Source organism: Lupinus angustifolius, chromosome LG01, assembly GCF_001865875.1.
Source record: "Lupinus angustifolius cultivar Tanjil chromosome LG01, LupAngTanjil_v1.0, whole genome shotgun sequence".
Taxonomy (NCBI): domain Eukaryota; kingdom Viridiplantae; phylum Streptophyta; class Magnoliopsida; order Fabales; family Fabaceae; genus Lupinus; species Lupinus angustifolius.
This window is the reverse complement of record NC_032009.1, coordinates 804,924-822,083: the sequence shown is the minus strand read 5'-3', so window position 1 is coordinate 822,083 and position 17,160 is coordinate 804,924. Positions and strand designations below refer to the sequence as shown.

General features: G+C 32.8%; 3 protein-coding genes across 4 annotated transcripts; all 3 read left to right on the top strand.

The window, feature by feature from the left end:
• Window positions 2,815-4,287, top strand: LOC109344327 (eukaryotic translation initiation factor 5A-4-like). The gene is made up of 5 exons (XM_019583070.1): window positions 2,815-3,020; window positions 3,240-3,362; window positions 3,467-3,523; window positions 3,625-3,699; window positions 3,842-4,287. Exons 1-5 carry the CDS (start codon window positions 2,898-2,900, stop codon window positions 3,941-3,943), a joined length of 480 nt encoding a protein of 159 aa, XP_019438615.1. The 5' UTR covers window positions 2,815-2,897; the 3' UTR covers window positions 3,944-4,287.
• Window positions 6,255-8,898, top strand: LOC109344321. Its single transcript, XM_019583057.1, has 3 exons — window positions 6,255-6,556; window positions 6,964-7,086; window positions 8,445-8,898. The coding sequence occupies exons 1-3, from the start codon at window positions 6,313-6,315 to the stop codon at window positions 8,582-8,584; spliced, it is 507 nt and encodes a 168-aa protein (XP_019438602.1). The 5' UTR covers window positions 6,255-6,312; the 3' UTR covers window positions 8,585-8,898.
• On the top strand, window positions 12,449-16,869 carry LOC109344256 (probable serine/threonine-protein kinase At1g54610). Of its 2 annotated transcripts, none has more exons than XM_019582963.1 (9): window positions 12,449-13,039; window positions 13,313-13,597; window positions 13,745-14,062; window positions 14,388-14,611; window positions 14,992-15,093; window positions 15,413-15,506; window positions 15,610-16,149; window positions 16,274-16,406; window positions 16,612-16,869. In XM_019582963.1, the coding sequence occupies exons 1-9, from the start codon at window positions 12,767-12,769 to the stop codon at window positions 16,629-16,631; spliced, it is 1,989 nt and encodes a 662-aa protein (XP_019438508.1). In that variant the 5' UTR covers window positions 12,449-12,766; the 3' UTR covers window positions 16,632-16,869. The 2 variants fall into 2 exon arrangements, with proteins under 2 accessions (XP_019438508.1, XP_019438498.1); XM_019582953.1 differs by having other exon boundaries at window positions 12,450-13,039; window positions 14,388-14,615; window positions 14,996-15,093.

The window sequence follows — 17,160 nt, the reverse complement described above, 5'->3', positions numbered from 1 at the left end:
TATACGGGAGTTATTAAAAGTGAAACTTAATGTATTATTTGTCTTTTTACTTTCTTCCTAGAACCAAATATAACATTGGACATTCTCTTGGAGAATGATATATGGCAAGAAAACAATACTTACATAAAATATAGAAAACTTACATTAGAAAATAAAATTTCAATGCTTTAAATATGTCACTTTATTGTCCATGAAATATATGTGCCACTATTAGTATGAAATGTCCTAGTGTTTTCCTTGCATAAATTGGTCTATTTTAAGCAATTGACCAGCACACATTTCTTGAAAGTGAAAACAAAAAAAGCCATGCATGTCCCTATTTACAATTGCCCATGCAGGAACAAATATTTTGTATTCCCCTTTCAAATAACGACCAAAGACTTTAGAATACAACTTGTGTGTCTAACTTGCTAAACATAATTGTGGATTCCACATTTTCCTAGGGTCCATTTCCGGAGTTGGGTTTTAGAGAGAGAAAAAAAAATTGAAAATCATATGATTATAAGTGTATATTTTTGCTCTGAGATCTTCAATTTTCATTCATTCCAGTTTAAGACTCAACACATAAACATATTTTTAGGGTCCATGCAAAAGAAAGTTTTTTATCATATTAAATATTGAACTGTTGTTTTATCATTAAACTCGAGGGACTTTATTTAAAGGAAGTCAAGGAACTAAAACTTTTTGCCAATTGGATCAGCATGCAATATGGAGAGTAGATGACACTGAAGCACCAGAAGCAATTGGGCTTTATGGCCCAAAAACCTTTTTTTTTTGTTTCTTCATAGGTATCGTTGCACCGGAGGCAATCATGTCCGAGTTGGGAATATCCACAGGTATGTGGGGCTAACTCTTTCAGCGGGTATTTTTTTATCCACAAGACTCGAACCCAATATATTGCTTAAGGAGAATCAAACATGTACCACTTGAACCAACACTCGTTGTGGCAAAAGCCCCTTTGGTACATAGAATTATTGACCAAAATATTTATCCATGATCTTACATTAACCAAAGTTATGTACATATAATCACATCTCAGTAACTTTCACTCTTAATAAGTACTCCTATAAAAAAATTGCATATGTTCCCTATTTCTCATTATTTTATTTTCTCATATTGCCTTAACATTATCAGAGCTTGCATTTTCATCAATGCTAACTCTCACTTGCTCCAGCTTCATTTGCCTTCTCTTGGATTTATTCGTGTGAATCCCACATTGGATATGAGAAGATGACTAAAAAATTTTATAAGTGGAAAATACCGATAAAACCATTATCTTAAGGATTTGTTTCAACACGTTGTATCTACTCATGTCTAATGCCTCGATGTAGAGATTGATCCATGATATTTCTTTCCTTTAGTTCCATGTCAATTTGAAACTGGTTTGAGCTGTTTATGGCATTGGAAAATGAATGCTTCATTAAGCTTCCTTAGTTCCATTGGAAGAGGATCAACCTGATTAGACTTTTCCATTACCTCATTTTCTAATCCTCCATATTTATATTTGCTTTCTCATATCTTCCAGTGTTTTTGTGCTTCAGCAGTAGCTTTCTCATATCTTTCTCCGCTTGCTCAACATTAATAGCACCAAGTTTTGGGATGAGTATCACTTATTCGCAACCATGTCTCATTTTGTGTCTTAAGTCAATCACATGTTCACATGTGAATAAACGAATATTTTAAAAAACAAAAAGTGATAAAAAATAACATTCTGATTGAAAGTGTTAGAGTATTTTATATGGTCAGCAATCATTCATCATTGATTTGTTAACAACTATTGACTCTTAAATAAAAGTAATAGACAATGTAAAAAGTTTACACTGTTTTTACACTGTTTTTACACTATCAATGTGTAGATCTTAAACTCCACTCTTCCACTTCCTACATAATTTCATGTTTCTCTTCCGTTTCATTGTTGAATGTTAGACAACTTATGAGTCATATTTTGGTTGTGTTCCATCTTAACAAGTGTGTGTGAGCAACATATTAAGGTAGTTTCTCATCATTATTCGGTGATGATAAGATAAGCTTATCTTCTTAGTTGATTATATCTTACTCATTTATTTCTTCTCATCTTTTGGTAAGGCCAATTAGAAATGAATAAAGATAAAATATCAAATTACCACTACAAACACATTTATCACACTAAAAACTTGTATTATTCATAGGAGATCATAAATATAGTTTTTGGAACTCTAATTAATATCTTTATTATTTCATTGAAATTTATACTCTACCATCTTATCCTTGGAATAATTATATCCATCATTAACATTTTCTACGTCATACTAATTTTTTTATTTTACAACACATTTATCATTATTATTATTATTATTATAGCTAATATCATACAACTCTACCTACTTAGTTAACTCTAGGAGAATTGATACATTTTATTAAGTTATGTTAAATTTATGCATTATATTAATCCTTTATCATATTTTTTATTCGATAAGTTTAACATTATAAATTAATATTCATAAAGATTAAATATAAGATATTATAAAAATAATAGTGATAAATTGGAATATTTGAAAATTGTGTAGTATAATTATTATTTTTCTGAAAAATAAATAAAATTAAAAAATATATGTCAAAAATAAAGGATCAACTTTTTGGATAACTACATAATTAAGTGTCCAAATAAAATTGAAGAAAGTTTATTTGTTATTGGGCTTAAGCAATAGCGTCCAAATGAAGCAATTCGATTCATCTTGGAATCTAGATCCAACGGTGAGATGCAGCAGTAGTAATCCAATGGTCTAAACTGCACCACAGAGATGTGAAGAATCTAAACCCTAGTTATATAAATAGTGATCTTCGAAGCGAAAGTGTAGTGGTATATTTGGTTCCATTTGTGAATTGAAGCCGTCGTTGAGTTGAATCAGTGAGTAGCCATGTCTGATGAGGAACATCATTTCGAATCGAAGGGAGATGCAGGAGCATCCAAGACTTTTCCTCAACAAGCTGGTACAATCCGTAAGAATGGTTACATAGTCATCAAGGGTCGTCCCTGCAAGGTTCGTTATAAATCGTAATTTGATTTTAATGCTTAGGTTATTGCTATATTATCGTTGATGTGATTTTTGATTGATTTGTTGTTTATGGTTTTATTTAATTATGTAGATTTAGAAGAGTGTGTTGTGTTGTTGTAGATTTGATTTCTTTAATTTTTTGTGTTTAGGGTTTGATTAAATGTTTATTGATTTTTGCGTTGTTTTTGATAATTATGTGTTCAGGTTGTTGAAGTTTCAACATCCAAGACCGGTAAGCATGGACATGCTAAGTGCCATTTTGTTGGAATTGATATTTTCACTGCTAAGAAGCTTGAGGATATTGTTCCTTCTTCCCACAATTGTGATGTATGTGCATTTATTTCGATCTTAACTTTTTTTGTCTTTTTATTCTTCTGAGTTTGTGTGATTTTTATTTATTCAGTGTACTTTTTTGTAATTTATTTTGTCAGGTTCCTCATGTGAATCGTACTGATTACCAGCTCATTGATATTGCTGAGGATGGATTTGTGAGTTGTTATTTTTTTTGTTAACAATTTGTTTGATTTTCCCATTAATTGGTATTGTATGTTTTATATATTCTGATTGTTTTTATCTGATGATGTTGTAGCTGAGTCTGCTTACTGAAAATGGTAATACTAAGGATGATCTCAAGCTTCCTACTGATGAGACTTTGCTTGCTCAGGTTTGTGGAAATCTAATTGTTTCGGCTTAAATTGCTCAATGCTTTTAAAAATACTTGTGATTACTCTATTATGTTTATGTGTTTGTTTGTTGGTTATCTATTTGCTCTAATTTGGTGTACAAATTTTGGCTGTTCTGTACAGATTAAGGATGGATTTGCTGAGGGTAAGGACCTTGTTGTTTCTGTTACGTCTGCTATGGGCGAGGAACAGATCTCTGCTCTGAAGGATGTTGGGCCGAAGTAGATTCAACTGCTGCAATGTTTGTTGTTTCTATTTTTAAGCAAACATATTTCTGTAAGCTTTCCTTATAGATATTTGTTTGAGATGGGGTTTTTTAAAATTCTAATCAGACTAGTATTATTCTTACTGAGGATGTTTATGGATGTGGTGACAAAAACTATATCACAATTTTATGTTTTGTTCTATGTTGTCCTGTGACTTCCTTATGAAGGAGGAGTTCTCTTATGAGAAGTTATCTTTATTTTGTCTGCAAGAGATGGAATCTTATTCTGTGGTATTGTACTTGATTGCATTTTTTTTGCTGTAAGAATCTGAATAGAAATAAACCAATTATGCATGATGAATCATATTGATCAGAATATTGTTAATGTTTTTGGTGTTTGACACAACCACTAATTGAAAAAAGACTTAAGTTTATTGCTGAAAAGATTCGGAATTGTGAAAAGCTTGTTGTTGATATCTCTGTTGATAGAATTGGAAGTGTTTGGTGATTAATTACCGGACCAATTAATTACTATATGGTGACATACTATAGAGGTATTGGTTGTAAATTATATCTCTAGATGTTATTATTGTGTAAGTGATCCCGCCCTAAATCACGGAACTGATAGAATCAAAACAAATTGAACCAAATTCCTATACCCGAATTGAAACAAATGTGAAATTGACTATGGGTTGGTTCATTGAAAAACGAATTTTATATACTAAGCCTAACCTAATTTCATATACCATGAATGCATGTTTAGTGAGTCTTTGTTAGTGTCGTAGATCCTACCCAAAGAGGACATTCCCTCTATTTGTGAACGTAGTTCACTAGTTTTCTCAAGTAAAATGTGTGTATACATATATATACGTCTGTGTGTGTTTCAAATCTATATTTGATATATAACAAGCGAATTAAATATTTATTTCGTCAAGTGTGTTAATTGACATGTGTGTATCTAATGGTTGCAAATTTGTAAAAATAATTTGATGATTTTTTAATTTTCAATAAAAGTAATCAAAACCAAACTAAATCGTAGGAGTTCAATTCAGTTTTTGTGTTTTAACGGGTATGAACCAAAGTAAATTCAGCAATCTTCCCCTTAACCCGAATGAAACCATCACACCCTTGGTTGTTAGTATAAAATGTCTTTTTAGTTTTTACATCTATACTTTTAGATGTAATTTTGTCATATTTTATCGTATTATATTTTCTATTACTTTATCTTATATTATATCTATAAAATTAAAGAATTTGGTATAATAATAAGTTGTATATATATTATTAGGGAGGGTTCTATTCATTCTAGGATTAAGTTATAAAAAAAAACTATTTCACATGTTTATAATTTATTCTATAAAATTCTAATGGTTATATGATATGAATTTGTGAATAAATATGAATTATTAAAATAAAAGTAATATATATGTTACAAAATTAGTTTATAGAACTAAGAATCAGTTTTCATCTAAGAATTGTGAAAACAACATCCATGTATAGATGATCATATAATCATTTAAAAAAGTCTTGTGTATTCTTTTCTATTTTTTCATAATAACAATTGTTCTTACTTGAGTCACATTTTTAATGTATATATCTAAATAACTTTTATTTATATCAATAGTAATATTTAATAATAAATTTATTGAATTATAAAATGTAAGATTAGTGTATGAACTTAAGAACTTGATTTAAGAAGGAAAAAGGAGAATTGGAAGAAGAGATACTTTAATACGAACTGTGGTTTATATATGAAAGGATTTTGACGGTTGGTTTTTAGATTTATATATAAAGGAGAGTTATTCACTTTACATTTAAAAATTATATGTAGCTATTGCATTTCATTTACACATACGACACACGTGTTATATAAAAAAATATATACATAACATTATTGGTAATTGTAATTTACCTAATAATTAGATGATTATTTCCACTAAGATAGCTAGGAATGGAATAAAATAAAATATACACCGTTATTTTCATCACCTATATACAAATTATTAATCTATCCAATACATCATTACGTATTGACTATCATGCAATGATCATTATAAAAAAAAAACTGGTAGAGATATTAAACTGGATAAAAAAAAGTTTTTAGTTATCTCCTTCTGTAAAAGAAATTGGAGTTTTTTATGTAAGGATGTTTTAGTGTCTACATGTAATAAATAAACCAATGGGCGTTGTTCCGTACATGCTTGATTTCCCTTAAGTAAGTCTTAGATTTGATTTTGTGGATGAAAAAAAATGTCCATGAAAGAGTTAGCAGTGGATGTTACCGACTATCTCTTGCCTATAGTACCAAGATACGAAACAAAAAAACAAACGAAAAAAATAAAAATTACGATTTCCAACTTTAAACAGGAAAACCATCATTCACGTAGCGATGAGTCCCTCACCACCCCGTTCCCACGGCGGCGGCGGCGGCGGTGATGGCAGCGGTGAGAAGAGACCTAGGTTCTTCGACACTAATGCGAAGGCGTTGTGTTGGGCCAAAGCTGAAACTGTACCTGGCCGTCATCCTGAGAGGTGGCGCAAAGACTCCGCCGGCAACGTCGTCTGTAAGCGTTTCTTCAACTGCCTCGGTTGTCTCTGCTATGAATATGATCACATCCTTCCATTTTCCAAAGGTTCCACTTTCTCTCTCTCTCTCTCTCTCTTCTTTTTTTCTCATTTGTTCTGAATTTTACTTTCATTTATTGTTTTGGTGATTGGATTAGGGTTACAATTCGCATTGTAAAATGTGACATCATGATGGTTCATTAGAGAAGTACAAGGGATGATGAAGAAGTATAAGTGAAAATAGAGTTAAATACAAGTGATTAGTTAACTTCAATATGTAATTTTTAATTGATTTGATTACTTTGTTGTATCGTTGATGGTAACTGGTAGAAAATTCTAGATGGAAATGAAGATAATGAATGGGAGGATAAAACCTTGTGTTCTTTACCTTAGGTTATTTATCACTTGGACATACTCTGTCATTGATATTAGACAATTTGATTATTGATCTATTTGATGGGATGTTGTGTTGTAGGTGGTGAATCCACAGCAGATAATTGTCAAATACTCCAATCAAGAGTGAACAGATTCAAATCGGACAAAGTTGAGGTTGATTCGGATAAGTTGAAAGAATTCTCTTGTGATGTTAATTTTACTGGTATGTTTTGCTTTTTTTTCTCGAGTTTGTCCATTCATCTATTATTTTGCATTTTACCTATCCTTGGCTTTAGTGAGTCCTTTATTCATCCCGGTGTTTGTCATAGGAAACAAATTGTTAACATGTTTACCAATTAAAAGTAACAGTTCATGTTCCACACTCCAGCCTACCTTCTATTGAAAACATTAGGACCTGGAGCTTCCTAGTCGATCTGTTAAATCCAGAAAGTTACAATAATCAAAGTTTATTTCAATTGGTAGTTTTTGAAGTTTATAGATTGTATTAATTGAAGAGCAACTTCAAACTTTATGTTTGTCATCCCTGTTCAGACTGGATGGACTAAGTGAATGCTTTTTGTTAATGCATGATCTGATAGCCTGAATTTGGGCCGAGGCGCCGAGCTTAATCAGCCATACCCAACCTGGAATGGGCCCTTCTTGAATGAGGTCCAAATTAGTCAGGCAACCTAGGCTCATTAGTCAGGCGCTCATCCCCATGGGCCTTATTCGAGCCAGCTCAAATCTATGTCATATCCTAAACAATAAGCTCAACTTTCTGTGCACACACTCAGCAGGTGGCCTTAAGGGCGAAGCAGAGAATCCCCTCCAGACCCGAGAGTCTCACTAACTAATTGAGATTCTCTATTCCGTTTGTTGTAATGGAAGAATTAATCTCAAGAAGAAACAAATAATTGTGTAGGAACGAAAAGAATCCTGAAGAAGAGTAGTTGAGAGCAGAGAGAATTTGCAGCAACTGAATTTTTCATTTCATTAAATGAAAAGGATTACAAGGAGTTCTGATATTTATACATATACAAAATGCACTAGCTATTAGCTAACACAGTAAAGAGCGGTCCAGTATACAGAGCTCCCACCTGATAGGGCTCAGGGAGGGTAGATGTACGCAACTTTACCCTCGCAATCGAAGAGGCTAATTCCAAGATTTGAACTCATAACCCCAAGGTCACAACTCACAATATAAGCAACCATATGTTGCACCAAGGCTCACCCTCTTGATTGATTAGTGCTGAATCAGCAACACACTAATGTTCTCCCCTTGATTCAAGTGTCCACTACTAGCATAGTTCTTCTTGTTGGCTTCATTATGATTTATGATATAGACTCCAATATGTTCACTGTGTTCAGTTAGAAGAATTTCAGTGCAAAACTTAGGATCTTGTTCTGTTAGATGCTGAGAGGGCACCCATGGTTGACATGTATGTTTATGTCATGTATCTACTCCACAATTAGTCTTAGATATATTTATCCTTTTGCAAAGAAATTGTGATAGTGCTCATATTTTTTCCATTGTTCCAAATTTCTTATTGCGTAATATTTTTTGTTATGATCAATTTGCAGATAAGGAGCTGGATATAATTGAGATGGCTGTTTATGGTGATGTGATTCGTCCAGGAAACCAGTGTCGATGCAAAACTATTGCTGAGAAGCTCGGCAAATACAAGCCAAAAGACAAGGCAGACGCATGTAAGTTGCCATAGGATGATGAATCTTAGTTGTAGCGAACAACTACACAAGATTACCTGTATTAAAAAAAGAAGGTCCTACTCCACCTCCCTTTTTGGTCCTTTTCAGAATAAAGTAACAATTGTTTTACTTTCTACCATTGGTCTTGTGTAATATCAATATTTATCATTACCAACTTGCTAAAGCTTAAGGTCATTCCAAAGGGTTAGCACAAATCTGCTAGCCTGCTAAGAGAATCAATAGACTTTCTTGTTGATGACCTACTTATTTTACAGGATGCCTTTCAAGCTCTTAAGGATGATGTCTAATTTATTTATATTCTAGTCTTGAGATTTCCTCATTCCTTTTTAGTGATAGATTAAGGAAATTTGAACTACATCTCCCCATAAGTGTGAGAAATGTTTTTTCTTTGTTGCAAATATCTATACATGATATTTGACTTATGTGAATGTGTGTGAGTAAATATTGACTTATGTGAATGTGTATATTTGAACTACCTCTACCAAAGGCAGGGCTAGTGACTGGAGTGAAGTCGTAACAAGGTAGCCTGTACTGGAAGGTGCGGCTGGATCACCTCCTTTTTAGGGAAAGCTAATACTTATTGGGTAGTTTGGTTTGACACCGCTTCACACCCCAAAAAAAGAAGCGAGATGTGCGTCGGAGTCAAATTTGGAGATGGAAGTCTTCTTTCGAAGCATCTAGACCAAAGAAGAAGAAAATTGAACCCTGGCCCATCTAGGACCTTGACTTATGGTGGGTCGAGCAAAAGAGGTGAAGAACTTGCTAATTATATTGGGTTGTGATATATTAACCCAACCCTCACTGGCTCCCGCAAATCCTTACCCCAATAGCTCCAATAAGTTAACTTTAAACTCCACCCTCAATTTTATGACTATGAAAATAAAGAAGAAATACTACTAAAGAATCAGGGACATAGAGTTCAAACTTTCTCAAATTAATACATGTTATATTAAGTAATAATGAATATGTATGTTGTTATGAACCGTATAAAAATGGTGTAGAAAAAACGACAAGACCACTTAACATATCCCATAACATACATGGTCAGGTAGAAGAGGAAAAAACAAAATGTTGATTATAGTTCCCTTGTTGTGGGATACCTTTTATTCATTTCACTAAGCAAATGTAGGTTTTCTCCCAACTATGTCATTGGTGATGGATGAGAGTGAATATTTGCACCAACTAAACCTTAGCTATAAAACAAATCCTGACATTAAGTCCCACTTATGTTTAATGAAGCTGGATAGTGACATTTTGTGACCAACCTTTGACCTACCCCAACCACCTTCTTCTTTTCCTCATTTCATTACTCATTGCTACTTTTTAATTACTATGGCTGGTTTTTGGTTTAGTTTGACATCTCTTCTTTTTTTAGGTGGGGAAGCAAAAGCTTTCTCTACCACCAAGTATCAAATGAACTAAATAACTAGAAAAAAGTATTTCTTTATATCAAGAAATAATTTATATCCTTCAGCCAGTAAAAGTATGATACATGTACCGTTTTGTTTAGTTTTAAAAATATTTTTATAGAAAATAATCACATGTCATGATTTTAGTAGTTAGAGGAGATAATTTATCTTCTTATACTGGGATATACTTTATATTGAATAAGTAAATAGTAGAGTTCAATTTACATGTTTTATTCAACATGACATTACTCACTTGTTTCATTTTATGTGCATTAATTAACTCAATTGTTTAAGTTGTTCTCATATTTAAAAATTAATCTTGGTTAAGTGCTCTCACTTTTCTTCCATGTTTTTGGCCTTTTTTTCTTCTCAAGCTGCATTTTAAAACAAAGCGTGATACATTAGTCCCACCACTAAGACACTAATAGTTTTTGTAATCATTATCAAGTCAACTTTGTCAAAGTATGTGAAGTATTCAAATATAAATAATACACAAAGAGTAAAGAGAAAAAAATCCAAAACTTGTCCAAACTATACATTAACAAAAAAGTTGGACTTTTTTGCTCAGTTTTACTCTTGCAGGAAATAAAAGGGGTAACTCATTCTCATGCTTTTTCTTACAACTACATGGGTGCATGCTTTATTTATCTACATTGATTTAAATGTAAGGGTTGCTTTCATCTATTTATTATTAGTTATTATAACATCTATAATGATTATTTCTGAGTGCTCACACATGGTTTGAGAGAAATGTTGATTAGATCACGGGAAGCACCAAGCAGCTATTATAGCTCATTTATCAGACTCATCTATTCTTCTTTATGAGGAGAGTCTTAACATCACTTCCTATTATTATTATTATAATGTAATATTGATGTATTGACAATGTAAAGTTATATATATAATTAGTGTATAATTCATCTTTTATTTTGATTATTTTTTATGAAAAGTCAATGATAATAAAAAATGAATAGTAAATAATATAAAAAACTCTTATACTGTCACAGTTTTTAGTTTATACATCTTTATCTCTTATTATTGTTATTGTAAAAGTAATGATATTCACTTATTCCACTTTACCCTAACTGTTACTCTAGGATTCCAGAGTGCCATAAACTATATTATATTTGTAATGATAATGGTGATTATAATTGTTGCAGCATTTGGACTCTTGTCCTTTTCTCATAGGAAAAAAGAAAAAGATAGTGGGAACACACAACACATACTTTTATTCACAAAAAATATGTTTGAAGATGTATCTATATAGAGACAAACAATCAAATTTGATAATATATTAAAAATTTAATTCTAATTAAAATTTAATCTTAAATGATAATAAAAAAACATAAATAGAGTTGTCTCTGAATATCCGATAATTTTCTATACAAAATTTTCTCCATTCCTTATCTCTTAGGTCACTAGAGAAACATCACACTGAGAAATAAGGTAAGGTGGGTAGGGTAGGCATAGCTTTAGGCAATGACTTCATTATGCTATCTTTCTTTTAATCGACTCAGCTATGAATAAACCATGCTTAATCATTTCTAAACTTTCCAAAACTACTACATTCATTATAACAAATCAATTCCTAGATGCATTAGCAAAAACAATAATTAATTATATAACTCAAATTTCCTACTTGTATTAACTAAATCAACAACAAAAAAGTAACACTTAGAAATTCTCACTGAAGTTAATGGTTTTGTCTAACATTATAATTAAAATAAGAACACTTAGTCCTCACACTGAACATTTCTATATAATAATACAAAATAAAAAACTCTCAAACTTTTAACATGCTAGTGAGCTATACACAATGCGTAGGTTTTGTTTCAATTGAGAAAAATCCAAGAATCGAAAGTGTAATCCGTAAGAAAGTGAGAGGTGTGGTCAAGATCAACATATAGGATAGGAAGATAGACTTTTATTTTCATTTCCAGACCAACCTTCATTCGATTTACTTTCTTTAACTTTTATCGATATCATCCCTAATGTCTAAATCATCTAAATCGTGATTTTACTATTATTTTTTTCTACAATAAAAGTTATTACAATATTATCTATAATATATTTGTTTCCAATCTTATCTTGCCCAATGGATTTATACTTTAAATATTTTATTTATCTTTGTAGGCATTTATCCTTGGCTGATATTAAGACAACTATGTTACTATGAAACATTTAAATATAATTTGTATTTTAGAAAATGAAGAGCCACATGCACATTAAAACCTCTTTATTGTTCTGAGTCATACCATGCCCCCATGTTCTGTCCCATATTCATAAACTATGATACTAAAAACATGTTCATACCTTAAATCCAAAGAAAATGGATTTAGAGAAAACCATTAATGATTAATCAACATTGAACACAATCACAAACATTTAGGACTTAACAATGGTACACAACACAAACATTCACACACACATATATAATAATAATACAAAAGCAGAGAAAGATACTGGTATTTTACATTTTCAATCAAAAGGCTAATACATACAAAACAAAAAGCAGAAAACATTTTCATTATGTTTCCGTTGATTTCGGTGCTGTGAGTCTCATTAAGATCCCTATCAATATTCTCCATCTGGCCGCAATTCCCGCATGAACAAAAAAGTTAGAAAGTGAAACAAAAACAAAACAAAACAAAGATCTGTGTCTATGTAACTATGTTTGTACTTTGTACCATGTCATGTTATGCAGTGATGAGTTTAGAAAACCAAAGGGATTTTCTCTTATGCTGTTAAACAGTTTTAGAAGCTATAATGGGGTGTGTGTTTGTGAAACAAGGAGTGTCAGTGACCCCTGCAATTGATAACTCAGTTGAGTCAGATAGGAACAATAGCAATAACAAGAAGAAGAAGAAAAATAGGAGTGATGTGAGTGAGTCCTTGAGTTTCAGGTTGGGGAATCTGCATAAGTATGTTGAAGGGGAACAAGCCGCCGCAGGTTGGCCTGCTTGGCTTAGCACGGTCGCATCGGAAGCCATTCATGGTTGGGTGCCTCTACATGCTGATGCATATGAGAAACTTGAAAAGGTTCATTTTTCATAATAACCATGTCAATTATTTATGTCATATAAGATTTTAGTTTCATAAATTGATTATCTTGGTGCATTGTAAAGTGAGAATTTGATGTCAAATTTCTGTTAGTAGTTGATTCCATTGACAAAACCTCACACACTTGGAAATTGTTTAGATATGTCAATTTTTTTTGAGTTATCTTTAAAATGCTGCTTTTTCTGGTAATGATAGTCATTACTATTCTGATATCTAGACTTTAATTTTATAATTCGGAAACTGTGTGAATAGGTTGGGCAGGGTACATATAGCAGTGTTTTCCGGGCAAGGGAGCTTGAGACTGGGAAGATAGTGGCTCTGAAGAAGGTGAGGTTTGACAATTTTGAGCCAGAAAGTGTTAGGTTTATGGCGCGAGAGATAATGATTCTTCGAAGGCTTGATCATCCAAACATCATTAAATTGGAGGGCTTGATCACTTCCAGATTGTCTTGTAGCATATACCTCGTGTTTGAGTACATGCAGCATGACATCACAGGCCTCTTGTCTAGACCAGAAATCAAGTTTAGTGAACCACAGGTATTCGATTTTAGCTTTCCCGTTATTATGAGTACGAATGTTGCATGTTTGTTGCCTCATTTCTAATACACCATAGAGTTAAGTTCAAATTGTTATGCAATTATGTTTATTGCTTTGTAAAAAAGGTAAAAAAATTGTGTTGTGCAGATTAAATGCTACATGAAACAGTTATTAAGTGGTCTTGAGCATTGTCACTCGCGGGGTGTAATGCACCGAGACATCAAAGGATCAAATCTTCTGGTGAATAATGAAGGGATTTTAAAGGTAGCAGATTTTGGATTGGCAAACTACTTCAACTATGGGAACAAGCAGCCGCTTACCAGCCGTGTTGTCACCTTGTGGTACCGCCCTCCCGAGCTTTTGCTCGGTTCAACAGATTACGGCCCACCTGTGGATCTCTGGAGTGTTGGCTGTGTATTTGCAGAGCTACTGCTTGGAAAGCCTATTCTTCAAGGGAGAACTGAGGTAGTGACCTTTTCAAAATGAATAGACTTTTTTCCCTTCTCATGTGTTATTGTAAGTCTCAAAGATCAAATCACTTCTCTATTTGACATTGATGTTATCATTGTGTTAATTATTAAGACACTTTTTCATGAAATGGATACAATCAGTTTTATTTGCAAAATCGTATTAAAATCTCGTCTATGAAATTTTTACACTCATACCAAACTGACCATGAATATTAATAAGCTTATGGATTAATCAATCAAGTGGATGGAAAATGATCACTCCAATATTTTGTTTTAACTGTTCTTTTGAAACTCTTCTACATTTTTTGTTATGCATGCAGGTTGAACAATTGCACAAAATCTTCAAGCTTTGTGGCTCACCACCCGATGAATACTGGAAAAAGACCAGGCTTCCTCATGCAACTTTGTTCAAGCCACATCTACCATATGATAGTTGCCTCCAGGAGACATTTAAAGATTTGCCTGCAGCCACTGTAAATCTGCTACAAACTCTTCTTTCTGTTGAACCAAACAAACGCGGGACTGCCTCATCTGCTCTCTCATCGGAGGTAGGTTAATTCAGCAGTTTCGATTTTATACTAGTTGAAAATTAATGAAAAGTTCTTTCTTCAGTAATTAATTGGAAATACTACACAAGGCAACTTACAGTGTCACATTCTTCTATGTTAAGAACTTAGTCTGTTAATTACCTTTGTAGATTCTAATTTGATTATCCTTTGAAGAATTTTTTTAGTCCATCGTAATTCTTTTTTTCATGATATTTGTAGTCCTAGGCAGACAACCAACGTAAAACTCTGTCGAATCTCTATGATATGGATGTTGTAGTAGTCCTAGGCACAAATTTGTCCATCATGCATCTGCTATATGAAGGATTGACATATGATTTTAGCGTCTGCTTTCTTCTGATACAACAACTTATCATTTTCAGTATTTCAAAACAAAGCCTTATGCATGTGATCCATCAAGCTTGCCAGAATACCCACCTAGCAAGGAGATCGATGCAAAACCGCAGGAGGAATCAAAAAGGTGAAAATCATTTGCACTGTCTATTTTATGCAGTTTTATTTGCAATGAAGGTTTAGTTTGTCACATATCAACTGGTATTTCTAGCACTGAATTTTCTCATATGTGATATGGACAAACCATGAGAGTATCTATTTTCAGCAGACGATAAAAACAAAGCTGTATGATTTGTCAGAATAACCTGAAAGTATATTATACTAATTCCAGTTGCAAGAGAAGCTTGAATATTCAATTCTATTCTATGTCCATTTTATAAAATTTCCATTTATTGCAAGTATTACTTGTAATCTTTTCCTGAAATCATATAGTGATAAACTTTCAGGAAAAAGATCGGTGGGCGAGTTTGTGGACACGAAACAAGAAAACCATCAAGAAAGCCATTAGGAGCAGGACTCAGTAAATTAGCCCCAGCAGAGGTCTATCTGCCATGCTTTCTCTCTTGCGTTGACACTAACTTACCGCAATCGCCTAATTGCGTAAAATTAGTTATCACTGAAACATATTATTCTCTCCTTCCAGGATTTGACAAGTCAAACTCAAACTTCACAAAAGGTTGATGATAGATCTATCCACATCCTTAAAGATGGAAAATCTAACATAGGTAATGAGGCACCAAAGCCATGTAATAGTAAAGCAGAAGGTGCTTCCAATTTGAAGAATGTGTCTCAAGTAGATATTCACAACATTTCCTTTCCTGCACAATTGCAAGTTTCAAAATCAAGTGGCTTTGCTTGGGCAAAAAGGCATAAAGATGACAATTCAGTTAGATCACATCGCCGAACTATTTCTAGAGGGCATATATTTAACTCATTAGAAACTTGCACACTAAATTCAAGGAATGATTCTGACTCCAGAAACCATGAAAATAAGGAATTTTGTGGGGAACGCACTAACTCTAGGGGTCATGATATGCTTGAAATATCTAACCTTGCAATGCAAAACCAATGGAGTAAGTTTGATCGTCCAGATTCATTTGATACTTCTGATGAGTATCATTCACAAGAACTATCTATGGCGCTTTATCGTAGAGATGATTCGTTATCCAAGAGAAGTAGCCAGGTACATTTATAAGTTTTTCAGATTCATTGACATGGTACTAAACATTATTCTGAGGGGGGCATTGAAGCTTATACAAGATCATATACATTTATAACTTGATTTTTACATGTTTCCCTCCTTACAGAGTTATCAAGATCAAGCAGAAAAGGTGGAATACTCAGGACCCCTACTATCTCAAATGCACACAGTTGATGAGCTCTTAGAAAAACATGAGCATCACATCCGGCGTATTGTCAGAAGATCATGGTTTCAGAAAGGTATAACAGTAAGATCAAGCAGATATATATTTACCATAAACAGCTGGTTATGTTTCTTATAGTTCTATCTTTTCTTCCTTATTTTTGTGCCTAGACTTCTTGAAATCAATAAAATCATATATGAACGAACTATACTACTCGAAAGCTAATCAGTTGAGAATGTTAGCATCCCATTTCTTTTTAATGTTTGATCCCTTGATTTCAGGTAAGAAGCATGGGAAGTAATTGGAAATGTAGAGACCTAGAACATCATATCAAAGTGACACAAAAAGTCCTTCTAAGAGGGTCATCACCATTCTCTAAGCACAATGCTATGAGCAAAAAACATGAACATCAACATGAGAATGTACAAAGAGTTAAACACATAGTATCCACCAGCATGAGTTGTTACCTATATGCTGAGAAACTCAATGATTTGATCATTGGAGGAATGTAGTCTTTCCATCTTTCAATTCAGAGAAATCAAAAGATCATGGAAAAGAAAACAAGATAAGTCATTTTTACCATGGATTCTCCTAGTTTTGGTTAATTGTAATAGATAGGAATTGTTCACTGTTTCTTCAGGCATTAATGGAATCAGGTGTACCAATTTTTCTTTATCAAGGAAAGTAGTGTCCTAGTAAGTATTGGTCCCATTTTGCATAATGCCATAATCTTTCAATTGTTTCATATGTTAGTCCATGCTCTGAGTTTAAAAATCTCATTTTTCATCCTTGTTCAGATAGCAGGTAATTGCTCTAGAATAATAATATGC